The sequence below is a fragment of the Ambystoma mexicanum genome, chromosome 3q (assembly GCF_040938575.1).
Source record: "Ambystoma mexicanum isolate Mex_15411 chromosome 3q, UKY_AmexF1_1, whole genome shotgun sequence".
NCBI lineage: Eukaryota > Metazoa > Chordata > Amphibia > Caudata > Ambystomatidae > Ambystoma > Ambystoma mexicanum.
This window is the reverse complement of record NC_090926.1, coordinates 844,632,288-844,646,249: the sequence shown is the minus strand read 5'-3', so window position 1 is coordinate 844,646,249 and position 13,962 is coordinate 844,632,288. Positions and strand designations below refer to the sequence as shown.

General features: G+C 40.6%; 1 protein-coding gene across 1 annotated transcript in view; it reads right to left on the bottom strand.

Moving 5' to 3' along the window:
- ANKFN1 (ankyrin repeat and fibronectin type III domain containing 1) overlaps window positions 1-13,962 on the bottom strand; it is a 1,946,563-nt gene that overhangs the window by 1,761,436 nt on the left and 171,165 nt on the right. The window contains exon 2 of the mRNA XM_069654938.1: window positions 10,380-10,572. Within this exon, the coding sequence (XP_069511039.1) occupies window positions 10,380-10,556 (177 nt within the window). The 5' untranslated portion in view covers window positions 10,557-10,572. The remainder of the gene's footprint in view (window positions 1-10,379; window positions 10,573-13,962) is intronic.

Below are 13,962 nucleotides of genomic sequence, written 5' to 3'. Positions count from 1 at the left end.
TTATCATATAATATCCATCATTCAAAATTGTGAGATGCTACATAGTGAATGCTGAAAGGTTCATAGTAGAGCCAGTGAAGGAGGGAGATAATGTACATGACTGTACTACCTACACTGAATAGTATGATGACGTGCCCCATGTTAAAGAAAATGCCCTTTGAGGGGGGATAATTCTCTTCATTGATGGTTCCTCGATGATAGATCAAAGTTCTGGAGAAAGGCATAGAGTTACAGTAGTGGTGAAGGCAGATGAGAGTGGAAGGTTTGAAATAGTGACAAGTGCAAGATTACCAGCACATTTTTTAGTGCGAGAGGCAATACTGGTCACCCATATTTTAGCGCTTGAAGAGCATAAGGATGAGGTGGTAAAGGTGTATTCTGAATCTGCCTACGTGACATCAACAGTACACTCAGGACTATCACATTGGAAAAGGAGGCACTTCCAGCACACAGACGGAACACCAGTACAGCAGGTGCCACTGTTGGAGACGTCATTAGATGCACTTGAAGGGCCCTCTGTGATAGCCCTGGTGAAGTGTGCAGCACAAAAGAGAGGTACAGAATAGATTTCCGGCAGCAATGAAGCCAACGACACAGAAACTAATAGAGCAGCATATTTTCCCAAAATATTAGATATCACAACTACTCCAAACAATTGCATACGTGCACGAAACATGGTAATGAAAGAAGGGTTCAATACATTGCCAGTGACACAGATTGTAGAATTGCAGGGACGCACACCACAAGAAGAGCAGGAATTGTGGAAGTAATAGGGGTGCCTATTATCCACTGCAGAGCTAATATGGTGACAGGATAGTACAGGGAAACCAGTCATGCAAATAAATGTGCACAAAGTAGCACTGGAGAAAATACACTACCCAACACACACAACAAGGGAGTCTTGCAGCGTCTCTTTCGGATGCTAGGAAACATGTAACCAATTGTCTTGTTAACTGTATAATATGCCAAAAATATACTGATGGCCATATGTTAAAGATGGTGAGAGGAGCATGGGGCCCTACTGGACCATTTCGGCATTTCCATTTTGACTATGTGGATGTGCCTCAAACTTGCAATGGCTACCAGTATGTGATTGTGGTAGTCTGCCCTTTTTCTCGCTGGAAAGAAGGTATCTGCACACATCAAGACGCCATATCGTCTGCAAAATTCCTCGTATGAGAGGTATTTCCCAGATGATGAGTGTGCAAAGTGTTCTGGTCTGGCAACAGACCCCCATTTTGTAAATGAGGGGTTTCAATAATTCACATCTCTATTGGGAATAAGGCACAAATTCGCATGTACCTATCATGCCCAAGTGAATGGAATTTGGGAATGCCTCAACGGCCTTTTGAAGGAACAGATTGACAGAATAAAAGACACTTTGCACAAGAATTGGCTGTACTGCCATCCGCAGCCTCTTTTTGCCTTATGCAATCAGCCAGGCTCTGACCATCACCTGACACCTCATGAAGTGGTGACAGGACACAGAAAGAATGTCCCATTTGCTCCTCCTACATGTACACACATTGATGTTGAGAATTCCGCAGCGGTGCTTGATAAAGAAATGCATGATTATTTGATTGCTATAACTAAATCCCTAAAATGTGTCTCAAAAAGGTGTAGGCGAGGTGGGGGGCAAAGAAAAATCACTGAAGAGCTCAATTAACATTTTGATCCTGCTAGTTTATTACAGCATCTCCCTTTATACCCAGGTGAGCAAGTATTGTGTAGAAACTTCACTAGAAAGTGGCATAAGCTGATGTGTGACAGCCATACATGGTCGAGATAGCCACGCCTTTGGCAGTAAAGATTAGTGGTAGGTGTGCTTGGCGCACTTAAGTGACACCAAGAGGTACTGTGGTGAGGCCCCCCTGTCACATGATACAGAACAAGAATAAGAAGGGGTGCAAAGACACCAGATGAGGACAAAGACCAGAGTTAATCAGCAGCAAGAGCAGCAGCAGAAGGAGAGACAACATACTGTTCCTCACTTTCAAGAACATTTTTCAGCATGCTCCAGAGATGTTTTCTTTTTTATTCAACACAGTGGGTGGGGGTTTCCTTCCCAAAAAGGATATCAGATGTTTCCCATAGACATTCTGTTTGTTCTGGTCCTTTCATTTTTCCTGAACACTTATCCTTTTTTGAGGAGCTTGGAACATCTGCATGATGATTCTGTTGCTTTAACTTGAAAACATATATGGTTTTAGAAAGAAATGTCCTCTCACTCTTAACTCGGTTCTTCTTGTGAACAGTTATACTTTTAAGAACAAAAGAGCCATTTTCTCTGACATAACAATGAATTTTTTAAACAACATCATTTATTTTCTTTTGTTGTCCAAACAAGCTTATAAGCCCACATTTATGGAGCAAGTATATTCTTTGGCTATCATGGTTTTGGGAACCTTTTTAACATTTTGTTGTTTCTATTTTATTTATTGTATTGCAACAAAAGAGATTAACACCAATTATATGTTAAGGGCATCATTCAGTAATGATAACACACATATAGGTCCTGAAATAACAGCCATAAGAATGATACCCGAAGAGTACCTTGAAGTAGGCACATCAAGTAAAAGAGTAAAAAGAAGTGTGCAAAATGGCATGAACAATATGATGCGTTATTTTGCTAATTCCTTCCATGTTACAAAGAACATGTGGTATCAACACATGCAGAGGGTGGGAAGAGAGATATTTTTTGTTTTGTCCCTATGCCATGAGCACCTCCCAAGTGTTCAAAGCAACAGAAGTAAACACATGCAGATCACATTGCTTAACACGTCTCACACTAGGCACTGCAAAAGGACAATTTAGGGACTACAGGCTAACATAGAATGGGTAACAAAGGCAGAATTCCTTCATGAATATATCCTCATGAATCAAATGCCCCTGATGATTAAGGCAGAAATGCAACACAAGGTAAGTAAATACATTTTGTCAGGCCCACACAGCAGATAGATTAAAATAGAGGACCATAAATTGTTGCAGTCTACTGATGCATGAGGAAAATGTCTACCTGCTAGTGCAAGAAGAGTACAGACCACAGAAGGATGGTTTGATGGTCTCATAGTTTGCAAAGCACAAGCACTCATTATGCCACTGAAGGAGGTTGTGGAGAATGCAAACAGGGTGTGCCTTAAAGAGTGGACTGAAGATTCCAAATTGCTTACCTGGGTACAAGATGTAGCAGGAAGAGTACCCATGATATCACTAAAAAATGCAACATTGTTTTTCATAAACAGTGGTTTGGTAAAAGCGGGAGTGAATGAGGGTTTCCAACATATTGTGGACCCACCAGGCAGGTTGGGGAGGCGTATGCTCCATAGCAAGAATAAGTGAACCAGTTCTGGTGGTGCCACAAAGTAAGGTGCAGATTGGCAATTTTTGCCTGATGAGTGCAAGCACCAGAAAGAAATGGTCTTTTGCCCTAAAATATACCCGAAGAGAGAATTATTTTTCTGAAAAATAAATAGAGGCCTATAATGACATACCAGTTGAGCATAAACTGTCAGCAAAGCAGCAATGCCCATAACCTCATATCTTATCCCTGGCTTGCAAACAGTGGTAAACGCCAAGAGGTTGCAAATAACCAGATGGGAGCTGTTGCAAGCAATAAATGCCACAATAAAGGGGTTTAATGCATTTAAAGAGGAGTTGAGAGCAGCAAGATTGATGACTCGCCAAAAAAGGTATGTTCTTGATCTCATCACGACCATGGAGGGAGGTGTTTGTACCACGATCGACTCATCTTGCGGTATGTACTCACCAGCAAATGATGAGAAGAATGGGTCCCTTACAGAGGACATAACAACCTTATGGGAGATGCACACTAAGATGGTGTCAGGGGTGGAGGACATTGAACATGACGACTGGCTTAATTATCTGTTTTCATGGGTACCCACCTGTTTGGCAAAAACATTTAAAATATTACTGCCCATACTATTACTGGTCCTGACAGCTGTCTGTGTCCTGAAATTATCACTGAACCAATGTAAGAAGACAAGCAAAACAGCACTGGAAATGAGAATAATAGTGAATGTGGGTGATCACAAGGACAGGTATACCCAACCAGATAGCCTGATAGAGCATCTTATTGAAACCCCTGGGACAATGTTTGAATGTACTGTTGAGCCCAACAATTACACTGAATATTGGGTGTATTGTGAAAGGGGATAACGATTGTTGTTTTATGACATGTGGTCCAGACGCCCACTAAATCTAGGAGTGAGAGAGAAGACTGAGAGAAAAGACAAACTAAGCCAGGTCCTTAGAAGCAATACTAAATAGCCAATGTACAAGACATTGTACAAGCCTCTTCGATAAGGAAGTAGTTAGTATGATTGACACTAATAAGGATCACAGTTAAAATAGTACAAAGCACAAGTAGTGTGCTGTATATAACACAAAAGGGAGGATGAATCCAGGATACCAAGAAAGGGACTCACTACATTGATAGGGACGATTGTATTATAGGCAGTATAAATGCTGACTACAGGCAGCGAAATCAACTTATGGCAGATGCACAAAGTGAATGTAGCATAAAGAGACACAAATATAGGTCACCAATATGGAGGAGGGAAGTGCCAAAGTTTGCAATTTTCCAAACACATAGGCTGCAGCAGGCATAAGAGTTTGCAAGGCCTCAGACCTCAGACACGATGCTGAATTCACAAAGCATGTTTATTTTAGAAGCTTGAAGCTGCTCAGACAATAGTTCATAGCAGACGCTAAGGACAAATGCACAGAAGGGGGTAGTTGAGATGCAGAATGCAGTGACGAGATAAAACGAGAAGTAGTAGACTCCCAAGCGAATTGAGTTACAATAAGAGCACAAACAGCGATTGATATCCAGGTGCATGAGATCCGTGGGACAAAATACTTAGTTGTGGGTGGATGAACAGGGTCTCCAGTGGTCACAAGGAGTACAACATGCAAACTAGAATTAGCTAAAACCCCAGTAAATAAAAAGACATTCATTTTCCTGCATGATACCCGTGCATGTGATCAAGACATAAAAACACTAGCTATTCATTGGAAGCCAAATAAAAGTAAGACACCTGGTAAAACCCCTTAGCGCACACACAGACACAAGATGATACACAACACAAAATACAAAGTAACAGATAAGCAACGTGGCTAGGTAATGATGAGGAGTACTTTAACTGGACTTAGTGCAGAACATGAAGGTCTCTTCTTCCCTACCTATGTGATTCTCACATTTAAAATCTCCTTGAAATGCCCAACGTTTTTTAGCAAATTGCCAACCAGTAAAAATCCTTCATGCCATACTGCCTAGGATGAATAATGCCAGCCAATCAGTGGACAATGTAGTGATATAGTGTGAATTATATATAAATTGGGCTGGGCTCAGGAGGATCAATCAGATATACCTACCCTATGGGGAAATTATTGCTTATGTAATTTATCTTAAGGTACTTACCAATCGTAACCGCTTATATGTTTTGTAACCAAAATCGTGGTATGATTTTGTTGGTGACATATTTGTAATACAAAAAATGATCACTCTCAGCACTATGTTGAGAGATACTTGCATTCAATTGTGGCCACTATCATGTGTATTTGAATAAAGTATGATTTTATCATGCACTTCAAGCACTCCATCACTGATTTTTTATGTTTTTTCAGGATGTTGGCCCATCTGTTCACTCCTCTAAAGGGAGAGGTTTCTGTTCAAACCCATAGATCTGGGGGCCTCGCCTGCTCACTCACCGACTGGTTGACGCAGAGGTTGAAGGAGAGACATTTGATAACGCAATGTCTGGGGATGCTTGTGGTCTCGTGCAGAAGGGATGTTACCTAGCAGTTTGGGCTGGACTGCCCCTTTTGGGGTAGGACCAAGCCTGATTTGCATATGGTTTTTCCCCTTCTGTAATGGCTTGGCAGGCTGAAACACGATGGTCTGGAGGGTTGCCCAGAGCTTTGCCCGTGGTTATGATTAATTCAAAACCTTTGAGCCATCAACTTTCTGTTTTGCTAGAGACATTTGATAACAACAGAAGGGAACATGGAATACATTGCTTTCCTTTGGACCCATTTCTGGATAACCAAGAGAGCACTGCAAGAGAAGTATACCTCAATTTAAAGTCCCTGGCCTTCTTCAGTGGGAAATACAACAGACTGGTCCAAATACAGAAAGAAGGGAACCAGACTGTACATGGAAGCTTACACCATCTTGATGACTGATGCCCACTTGTTCCAGAGGAGGAGAATTAAACCAGTCTTTAACATGGTGTCCACCGGTCTTTGAGACAGCCAAAAGGCACTCATATTTAAGTATAATTAGGGGAAATAATGTTGATGGGCGCATTAGTATGAGGGGGAATATATTAAATCCCAGCCCTTTGCATTATTGTAAGTTTTGAGGGGGCGGTGGTATATAATTGACTAGACACCGTGAGAAATTGATACATTTTTCCTAGGTGTATGTTTGTCTAGAGACTTTAGATTTGGTAGAATAGATCCTATGGGGTGTGTGTAACAGGAGATCTCTCTTTCTCTGTGCAATGGCCAAGTCCAGACTAGGAGTTCAATGATATCTCACTTCGCACATGCCTAGAAGGGCCATGCAATTGCAGTCATTCTCTGATTACATCACCAAAGAAAGTCATGTTACTAGGGCTAAATCATTCAAGAAAAAGGGAAAAGGGTTATTAACGACTACCCATTTTCCCCACCTTCAAGTACAAATGTACATATGTTTACATTAATGCAATAGAAATATAATTGAAGGGAATTTAGCCATTGCACAGTTTCATTTTGTAAGTGACTTACATTCTGGAATGTTAACTAGATTGTCATTTCAATTGTGTTTCCTAGAACACTGTTTGTCCGTTGAGTAAAGGAGGGAGGTATCTATGTTAAAAAACGGGAAGTGGAGAGGTTTAGGGCTGATTTACAAAAATGTTTTAACATGGGAAAGACCCATTGGAAATGTTTTGTAAATCGGGCCCTTAGATAGGCATGGATGTTCTGATTTAATTTGGTTTTTAACAAATGAAAGCTTTATCCTGGTCCCTCATGCATTTTTCAATCTATGGTACATGTGCGCGCAGGGGAAATAAAATATATACACGCTTTGTGATTGTTATAGAAGTCCACATTCAGGTAAATGTATCATATAAAGTAATATGGCCTGTGCATTTATCATTCTTCATTGAAGTCCCTATTGACTTTGGAATTTCATATATGTATAATTTGGGTATAACTAAATTAGTTCAATTATTTCTATTTTATTAATAATTAGAGCTTCTGTGCAGCCCTATGTGTTTCTTTCCCTGAAAGGGAAGGGGTGCTGTAGGGAATCATTATTTTTGAATTGGGGCTCTTATGCAATGTCCTGAGCTGACCAGGTTTTATAGGGAACATCTAGCAGCCTTGAAGCCTCAGTTGCACTGGGCAACACTCTGGACGAACCCTGTTGTAAATATAAAGAAGCAATGTAAGACCTGCTATTTAAAAAAGGAAGCCGCTTGTTAGCATGTTTTGTGCATTAAAGACTTATGCTAGAATAGATTGACCTCCAAGATGTGTGCGTTAACCAAATGGCCATAATGTCTGCATCTTTTTCACCGATTAAAATTGGATATGACATTTTGACACTGGAACAATACACAGCACTGTCCTTAGTAATCAACCAAATGAGAAATTGTCCACAAGGCGTTCTAGGGCCTGGGGTCTCAATACCTTCAACTCTCTTCCTAAATATCTTCCTTCTCAAGCTCTTTACTCACCCTCAGGGTCAGTCGCTTCTACAAGCAAAGAGTTGGTGGTAGATCTCATACTTCGCCTGGGGCCTCCCTCTGGAACAGCCCCCCCGCCTCTCTGAAAGTTGAGGAGACCCATCTCCGGTTCCGGGAGCACCTCAAGACCTTCCTCTTTGCTTCTGCTTTCTCTCTTCCTCTCCCCATGCTGATCTCCTGGCTGAAACTGAAACTGCACTGGTTACCTGGCTACCCTCTGTTCTTGGGCCCAGGTCCCCTCCCCGTTAGTTGCACACCTGCACTGCCCCCCTGTAAACCCTTTCACTCTGGGGCTGTTCCTGTATCCCCAGAGCCCGCTACCAGCACTTGATACCTGATGTCTGCACTTACCCTTGGACCTGCCACCAGCTGGCCGCACTTCTTATTTATTGTTCTTATTCATTGTTTTTATTTATTTTTATTTATTTACTGTTATCCTATGTACTGCTCTTCCCCTCCACCTTTCCCCTTGCACTGTTGCCCCCTGACCCCCTCCTCTGCACTTGCACGATCTCAATGTCACCTGGCCTAGTAAGATCGTTGTCTCTGTCTTCCCTCTGTTTCCCCCCCTTGCCTCGTTGCGCCTTGAAATACTTGTGTATAAGCGCGTTATAAATGCCATATCATATATCATACCTGAAGACATCGGTGGAGTTTGCATATGAATTTTATCCTGATGCCGTTCCCACTCCTTTTGCACGATCGCTATTTTTAAGTTCAGATTTGACATTCTACCTGTAGTGACTCGTTTCAACAGATTCATCAGTTCACCACAGCATTGTGTTACGGGTGCAATCAAGCAAGGGACACAGTACAGCATTTACGCTCCTGTGCCCATGCTACAATGATGTACACAGCAGACATCTGAATCTCAGTCTGAATAAATATGGAATCAAGCATTTGCAAAGGGCACAGGAAATTCCGTAGGTAGTTTTTGCTGCCTCAAAATGCCTTACAAGGGCTTAGCAACTAGATATTTTGAAATTAAGGCTTTACACGAATACACGTCTCTGGGTGCAAGGGGGGACAAGGGTAACATGATTCAGGCAGAATGAAATCTGTGTGACTTCTGCTTGCTTGGCCACCACTAAAATAGGTGCATGTGTATGCTAAGGTGGTAGTTATATCCCAATATTGTTGTTACGTAGGTCAAGTACATCGTTTGCCCGAAAATGCACGCTTAGTATTTAATAGCCTGAATCTAATTATGTGAGTAAATCAGAACTTGTCTCACAACCTGTAGGAATCCTCTTGCAGGCAAAAGTCATTGTATGTGCATATTGTTTATGTCACAGATAGCACATACACAAACAAAACAGTAACTGTAATGATTGATCAATCAAATCAATACATTACACATTTGCATAGAATTATGAATACACAGCAAGCACGCCTATAAAGTGATAGGGATGCAATCCAAACTAGCTCATTTTCTGCATCCCCTAATTCATAATTAACATTTTCGAAAATATAATAATCATGTTAGTGCTTGAAATTCCTGGAATGCAATAACCACAGTGAAATGAATCTTGCCTATTACACTGTTCATAAAAAATGTCCAAGCCTCACATGTTGTGGCCTTCAAGCCTACTCCTATAACTAAACATCAAAACATTGACATCCTAAAATGTAAGGTGGACACACACAATACAACCTAATGGTTTCTACTAACAAACCGCACAAGGGCTGCAATTTGGCATCCTGTCAGATGTCTTCCCTGACTCCTAGGACTTCTAAACATACAATTATCCTACCTAGACTAATGATCAATAACCTACTACTGTAATCGTTAAAAGGGAAAACAATAAGACACACATTGCAATTTCTATTCTAAATCCCTACAAGATTGCCTACTTACAATTGTTTTTCAGGCTACTTAACGTTCAGAACAGGGATTGCATAATCACACTGGTAAGAAACTGCTAGCATGCCACTGTAAAAGGTCATTATAGCAGATGTTGCATAGGTTCTGGCTAACTGATTTGCATATTGTTGTTCCACATCTGCAATTGTACAGATGGTCTAAGAAACAATGGCATGAACGGTTTCCCAGAGCACAGCCAGTGGTCAACAATCATTCAAAACCATCCACCCATCACATTGTTGGTTATAGTGTGTCTCCTCATGTGAGAGGCAATATGCCCAGACGTGGGTCCCTTGCTCATTGCACCATAGAAAACCAAGCTGAACCTTATTGATGAGTCTCAAAAAGGCTAAAACATGTCTGGAGTTGCTTGTGTTGCCTTGCACAGGGGACATGGCCTAACTCTTCGGGCTGGATTGCTACCAAGACTGGCTTGCATATTGCTAGTCCTCTTCTGCAAGGGTGTAGAAAGGCTACAGAACAATGGCATGGAAGCTTGCCCAGATTACTTACTGAGAAAAAGAATAATTACACAGCTTCCAGCAATCATGTTAGGTGTGTGTGGGTTTATATTGCTATCTATTCCCATTTGGACCTAAAGGACTGTGATGTCTGGTTGGGGATTTAGCAATTGTCCTATTGACAATCCACACCCGTAGTTTCAAGTTTAGCAAGTGTCTTAATCCTTCTTCACTACCCACGCACAGCCTATTAGCTATGTACAAGAGAAAAGCCATGCAATAATTAGTACTTACCACAGAAGATTTCCGGAAATGGTCAGATCTTGTTCTATACGCATCATCAAAAGAAGAATGGCTTCCTTTAAGTTTCTCTGAAAGATTCCGATATAGCCGCTTCGCTGCATTTGGAGATGATGGAGCGCTTGTCTTTTTTGACTGGGAAAGATGTAAGCTTTGCATTTGTTGTGTCATTTTCACGTGAAAAGTCCTAGAAAGAGAACAACAGCCGCGATTTACTAAAATACTACTCCTGAGTTCAGATGGACAATGAGTCAATGCAGTAGCTAACAAGTTCAGTGGTTCCTTCTTAAGTATAAACCAGTTGCAGGCAGTTCAGACAATCTCTGATGATTTCAGGATCTGCAAATTCGGGCTCTCTCAAGAGGTTGTGGACTACAAATTCCCACAGTCCTAACCAACATTGTCAATGGTGAGGGATCATGGGAGTCTAAAGTGAGCCACAAGTTGTAGAGCACTGTAACAGCAGAATCGTATTGCTGCAAACTCAGACTGTATGTTGTCATGCATGACCCTGCACAATATTATTTTTGTAACTTGTTCCTAAAGAAACACTTTGCATATTCTATTATTTTGCATTTTCTGGACCAACACATTATATGAGAGTGTACTTGACCTGTTAAGTCAAAAGCAATTGCATTTTCTTAACAAGGAACAGTCGTGTGGAAGTATTCTGGCACAAATCCCGCCTGTGCTAGATCCCGTTTATTTCCAGCTAAAAAATAGAACGTTGATATTTTCGACATAAACCGCACTCATGAGAGAGGCATGTTTTTTCTATTTCAAGAGTGGGCTCAACTGCAAAGAAAGACTAAAGTTATTTCAGACATACAAAACCAGCTATAATTATCATTCTTCTTATTCCTGTTGTGGGTTAGAGATACATTCCTGTAAAATCCCGGAGCACAGGTTCACCTGTACACATTCTCGTGTCTCCTGAATTTTTATATGGGATAACGCATTGGTATTCAAGGGTCACGTTTCAATATTCACAGGTTACATTTCATTATTCATGGGGCACGTGTATCAAAGTTCACCCAGAACACACAGAAACTTGGGTTTGAGAATCGTATACAATCTATGGAAGAAAATGTATGGAATAGTGAGCAATTACTCTTATTCAAATCTTCTACAAAGAAACATTAATGACTGTTTCCCAAAAATAAATTGAGCAACTATAATAGCAATGACAAGGGTCCCTCTACAGCTGACGGTGTCCAGTCAAATAGTCGAAAATAAAAGATCGCATTTTTTATTTATTTATTTATATATATTTGTTTAGTTTTGGTTGGTTAAAAAATATTTTTAATAAAGAAAACAGGGCCTTGGGGGATACCCCCCATAAAAAAAATAAAAATTAAAAAAAAATCGACCATTTTTTTCGACCATTTGACTGTCGATCAAATGGCATTCGATCCTTTGGTTTTCGACCAAATGACTGGTAACCCAGCTGACACGTTATCTTAGCATATACTCTACAAAAGAAAGAAACCGTCATGGGTCCAAGAAAATAGAATTTCCACACCCCCAATAGGAATGCTACAAAGTGTTACATTTACAGAAAGAAAGCATCTGCAAAGTTATCAATGTTATAAGAACCTCTTCAAAAATACGAGAACATGGAGAATGTCATTGCTCTGTCCGGAGGACTTGCTTTGTTTTCTGCTTCTCTCTGCATTGACTGATCTCCAAAAAGAAAGTATTACAGCGACACAACAGAGAAGCTTCCAAAATGTACTTCCTTCCCACCATAAAAGCCATCAAAAGTAGGGCATTATCACCACTGGAGAAGATAGGGTAGAAAACAGAATGCCATAGTACATGTGACTGGACAAGACTACTACGACTCTGTTTCCGTGGAACTGAAATGGCTGAGACGGTAAAAGAAATGAATACATACATAGAAGTGGCAGGGAAAAGTTCTTAGAATGTTTTTTTACCATCCCTTTCTGTAGTGTTAGGATTTCCTGACAGAGTGAGGGCATGGAGTAGGAAATATGGTGCTCGGTGAGGGGGGACAAGCATCCCTGTCCGTATCTAATTTTAATGCAGCTGAGAAGTTTCAATACCCATGGATAACTACTGGCTTTTGATTGTGAAAAAGGTGGTGTAAACTTTAGGGATTCAAGTAATGCCGACCAACTCACATGTTCCTGCTGCTACTGCTGGTTTAATAGACAGGGTGGGAACTCGGGAACTGGCTGGATTGCCGTGCCTTCACCCACCCAGACAGTAAATCATCCCATTGCTCTGGAGAGTGTGACATATATGGTTGCAGAGATTTCTGGGAGATTGCCATGCCACTGAAACATAGCCGCTTATGGTAGTCACGGGGATGATTCCTCAACAAAGCTGGCTATGAAAAACTGACCCATAGATGCATGAACAATACAGGAGACACAACCCAAATTCAGACACTTTCATTCAACAATCATTTGACTAGGCAGCCACATCCGAAACCAACCACTCAGGAACATTCTATATGCTTCGAAAACAAGAAACTCCTGCATTGCTCTGGCATGGAAATCCACAAATAAATCTATCTTTGGACACATAATAAAAGTCATGGGGCACAATAAAGTTAGCTTGTGCCAGAGTGAACAATGGATGCATTTAGTTTAGATAACCGGAAAACAACTGTCATTGCAGTACTTTCCACTATGGGGGCATATATTTTAATGCATAACGCCATCATTTCCAATGGCATAGAACGGCATACTTTCAGCGAGCTACGTCGCACATTTGAACACACAACAGACATAGAAATATCATTAACTTTTCCCCCCAAATGGTTTCACAGGAAAGGACAATCCACAACTTTTAAATCTAAGGGAATAATAGAATGTGTATGGAAAGATCCCAGATTATGCATGGAATTAATTCAAATCAAATCATCATTTCACACCAAATAAGAGATTGTGCATAGGAAGATCCCAGATTATGCATGACATTAATTGAAATAAAATCAACATTTTACAGCACCAGATGTATGGTTAGCACATGCGTTATAAGAGAGACTATTTAGGTCATAGTTGCAACACTTTTTGGCCTCCAAATGAAGCACCTACAATGTGATAAATGTTACACATAGCCTGATTTTCCATTGGTTGAGGGTGGTGGCCAATAGACGTTATTACAATAATACATTTTTTTTATACATAACAGAATGATTTCCAATGGCATAGAACGACATACACAAGTTGACTCATCCAACTGCAAAGCATTGTAAAACGACAGGAAACACAGCTGCAACCCCTGCATGGGATTAATTAGGAACATTGCTATACACCAACTACAGGCGCTGCTAGGAAAACATATTTATCAATGCAATAAATACACCTTTTTTTTTTTTGAAAGTATTCAACAACCATTAATGTTACATATGTAATTTATAATAATATTTGGAAGGAAACCTCAACTTAACAGTTTTTTCAACAACCTTCACGTATTCACATGTAAAGACATATGTTAAGAAAGGCATTTTTATAGCTTGCATATTCTACATATAGGCCAAGGCAACAGGATAATGTAGGCCAAGGCAACAGGATAATGAATCAAGGTTTGCTGGAATAGTACATCA